This window comes from Bison bison, unplaced genomic scaffold (assembly GCF_000754665.1).
Source record: "Bison bison bison isolate TAMUID 2011002044 unplaced genomic scaffold, Bison_UMD1.0 scf7180017864286, whole genome shotgun sequence".
Lineage (NCBI taxonomy): Eukaryota > Metazoa > Chordata > Mammalia > Artiodactyla > Bovidae > Bison > Bison bison.
In genome coordinates, this window is record NW_011494858.1 from 4,045,636 (window position 1) to 4,049,448 (window position 3,813).

General features: G+C 35.1%; 1 protein-coding gene across 3 annotated transcripts in view; it reads left to right on the forward strand.

Annotated features, from left to right (window-relative positions):
- The window catches only part of NOL4 (nucleolar protein 4), a 468,364-nt gene that overhangs the window by 145,020 nt on the left and 319,531 nt on the right, over positions 1–3,813 (forward strand). For all 3 annotated transcript variants that reach the window (XM_010849777.1, XM_010849778.1, XM_010849779.1), the window contains exon 4: positions 163–275. In XM_010849777.1, the coding sequence (XP_010848079.1) occupies positions 163–275 (113 nt within the window). The remainder of the gene's footprint in view (positions 1–162; positions 276–3,813) is intronic.

Below are 3,813 nucleotides of genomic sequence, written 5' to 3' on the forward strand. Positions count from 1 at the left end.
TTTTTTATGCTCCATAAATATATATATATATATATATTTTTATGCTCTCCTAAACACTTGGTATCTTGCCTCTTATTTCAATTTGAACAAACTAGATCATTCTAAAATTACAAGTAGAGTACTGTATCACTTTCATTACCCATTAAAAATGTTTTATTACAGATAATGGAAAACCTCCCACTTTGGTGACCAGCATGATTGACTACAACATGCCAATTACCATGGCCTATATGAAGCACATGAAACTGCAGCTGCTAAACTCACAGCAAGAGGAGGTAAAATGAAAATATCTACCCTTATATCACAAGTCAGAATAAAGCTTGATAAGCATGACTCTCATATTAAGCATGATGCCATTTTGAAGACTAATTTATTTTTTAATAAAAGGAGTGTCAGTAGAACTGCACAGATGGAGAAAGAGGCAGAAATTTTTAGTTGCCAATAGATTCCCTATCTGACCACATCCACCTTAGTGTTATGTGAACATTTGTTCATTCTCCCCAAAGATTCATTTTCCTTCATAGCCTACCATCGAACTAACCTTGATGAAGTGCTAAGAAGTTCAGGAGAAAGTATTCCAAATAAGTGTATATCCAGGGAAATTACAGTATTAAGGCTATTTTACCTGGAAATCAGAAAGTTCAATTTCATAGGTATTTCAAGTATGACCATTTCAAATCATCCAAACCTTTTGTATATTTTAAAGTTGTTTTTCAATTAACCATTATTCTATGTATTTGTCTATGTCTCTGAATCATCTTAACTAGAAACATTTTGATGTTTCAGATTATTTTATTTAATTTGTATAGTAAGATTCTACCAATGAGCTTGTTGGCATATATTAAACACAGAATGAATATTTGTTAAATATTCTTCTCCAAGATACTGATTCACTTACCAGTTTGGTTGAAGTATCTCAAAAGCAGGAACTAAGTTGTATACAAACCCTGTGTATGTTCCCCAAATACTTCTAACAGTGTGGCTTAGTAAATCCTTCTTAATTAGTTAGTAGCCATTAGTTAATATACACACTCAAAGTATCTATCCCATGGACTGTAACCTATCAGGCTCCTCCATCCATGGGATTTTCCAGGCAAGAGTGCTGGGGTGGATTGCCATTTCCTTCTCCAGGGGATCTTCCCGACCCAGGAATCAAACCTGGGTCTCCCACATTGCAGGCAGATGCTTTACCATCTGAGCCACCAGGGAAGCCCCAGTTAATATACACACTCAAAGTATCTATACTAGAAATATTTCTCAGAGAGAATATATTCTCTCCTGTTTGAAATTTCTCTGGAAGAGGAAATGTGGTTAAATACTTATTTTTAAGTATAACATTACTTGGTGAGGTATTAAATTCTTTTACAATTATTTGGTTAACTTTGTTCATAAAGCTCAAATCAAATTTTTTATTTTCCTCTTTATATCAGCAGGTTTAATCTCAAAACTGTATTTATAAAATTATTTTGTCTCAAAAGACTTTATGAAAAGTATATTCTATAACAACATCTGTATTAGTGCTGTGGCGACATCAGATTCCATATTATCAGATAGATATATGTAAGTGATTAACTCATAATAAAGCCATTCAAATACAGGAAAAGCAGTTAAGAAAATATTACTATTTATCCATCCCCAAGAATGAAAATATTATTCCCATGATTCAGCACACAATTGAAAATCATTTTTTAAAAACCTGTAAACTGGTTAGAGCTGTCAAATTATTTGTAGAAAACTCATTTAGATATTGATGTTTATTAATAGGCCAAAAAATAAGGTCAACTTTGAGCCAGCAGAGCCCACATATGCTAAGTCCTTCTGGCTTCTACAAAATCCTGAGTATTTCATATAAAAAATGGATTATTTTAAATGATAATTGGATTAGGAAAATAACTCTTATCCTTACATTTAAAAAATTCTACCTTGGGTATACATTGTCTTAAAAATATTTAGATAAATGATGAATTATATTACTTAAAAAATTTTGGAAATTGTGATCACTGAAAGATAGAAAAGTGGTTAGATAAGTCATGGTAAAAATGGAAATCAAGTGAGATATCCCTTTTGTAGTAAGTTATATTTAAATTTAATAAATGTGTAATCAATTACCTTAACCAATATTTATTGAGTACCTTCTTATGTAATTGTCAGTCTTATAGGCAGTGGAAATAAACACTGAATAAATTGACAAAATCCTTGCCTTTATTAAGCTTATCTTCTAGTGGTGGTGGGAGACAGACCATGAAGGAAATAAATGATGAAAGTCTGTATGTGAGATGATACTAAATGCTAGTAATAGAAATATAGACAGCCAGGAATGGGAGTTCCTTTAAAATTACAAAATACTGTATCCAAAGTAAGATCAGCCTTCTTATAAACTATTGATGAGAATTTAAACCACAACAGACTTTTTGGGAGAGAGTTTGGCAATAATTAATTTAAAACTTTGTCAAGTTATTTATATGCTGTGACTAGAAATTTATACTAAGGAATTTGATATATAAAACAATTTACATATTAGGATGTTTATTCCATTGCTAATGGTAATGATTGGAAATATCTAACAATGAGAAATAGTTGAATCTGCAACATGGTAGCCTCTACCCATACAGGGATATTGAAATTTAACCAAAATTAAATTAGCTAAAATTAAATTTTCAGTTCTTTAGTCACACTAGCTACATTGATCAGCCATAATGTGCAGTTTGTATAAACCATTCTATAGAACAGACACTACAGAGTCACTCTTTGTATCTAGTTTCTCTTTAAACATACACATAACCTCACACACATACTTTTTACATGTAGATACATTTATATATCTTCCCTAATACATTTATACAACTTCCCTGAGAGCTCAGTTGAGTCCACCTGCAATGCAGGAGAAGGCAATGGCACCCCACTCCAGTACTCTTGCCTGGAAAATCCCATGGACAGAGGAGCCTGGTACGCTGCAATCCATGGGGTCGCTAAGAGTCGGACACGACTGAGCGACTTCACTTTCACTTTTCACTTTCCTGCATTGGAGAAGGAAATGGCAGCCCACTCCAGTGTTCTTGCCTGGAGAATCCCAGGGACGGGGGAGCCTGGTGGGCTGCCGTCCATGGGGTCGCACAGAGTCAGACACGACTGAAGTGACTTAGCATAGCATGGCATAGCAATGCAGGAGACCCCAGTTCCATTCCTGGGTGGGGAAGATCCCCTGGAGAAGGAATAGGTTACCCACTCCAGTATTCTGGCCTGGAGAATTCCATGGACTATATGGTCCATGGGGTCGCAAACAGTCAGACACAACTGAGCACTTTTACTTTCACATTTATATAGGGGCTTCCCAAGTGGCCCTAGTGGTAAAGAATCCTCCTGCCAATGCAGGACACACAGGAGACATGGTTTTCATCCCTGGGTCAGGAAGATGCCCTGGAGGAAGAACTGGAAACTCACTCCAGTATTCTTGCCTCGATAATACCTTGGGCCAAAGCCTGGCAGCCTACAGCCCATGGAGTCTCAAAGAATTAGACATGCCTGAGCGATTGAGCACATGTGCACCCCCCCTCCCCCGCGCACACACACACACACGCATATTAAATACAAATCTGTCTCTCACACACATATACACTTATCATGCAAATAATATTTTACTAGACTACATCTAGCTAGCTCTTTGTAGTGGACATAATAAACACTTTTATAAAGATTATAAAGTATCCACAGCTATTTTATAAACACAGATTGATCATCTTTATTATTATATTTAAATTCATTTTTGTGTGTGTTCATGTATAATAAATATAAATCTTCTACACTGTAGAATTT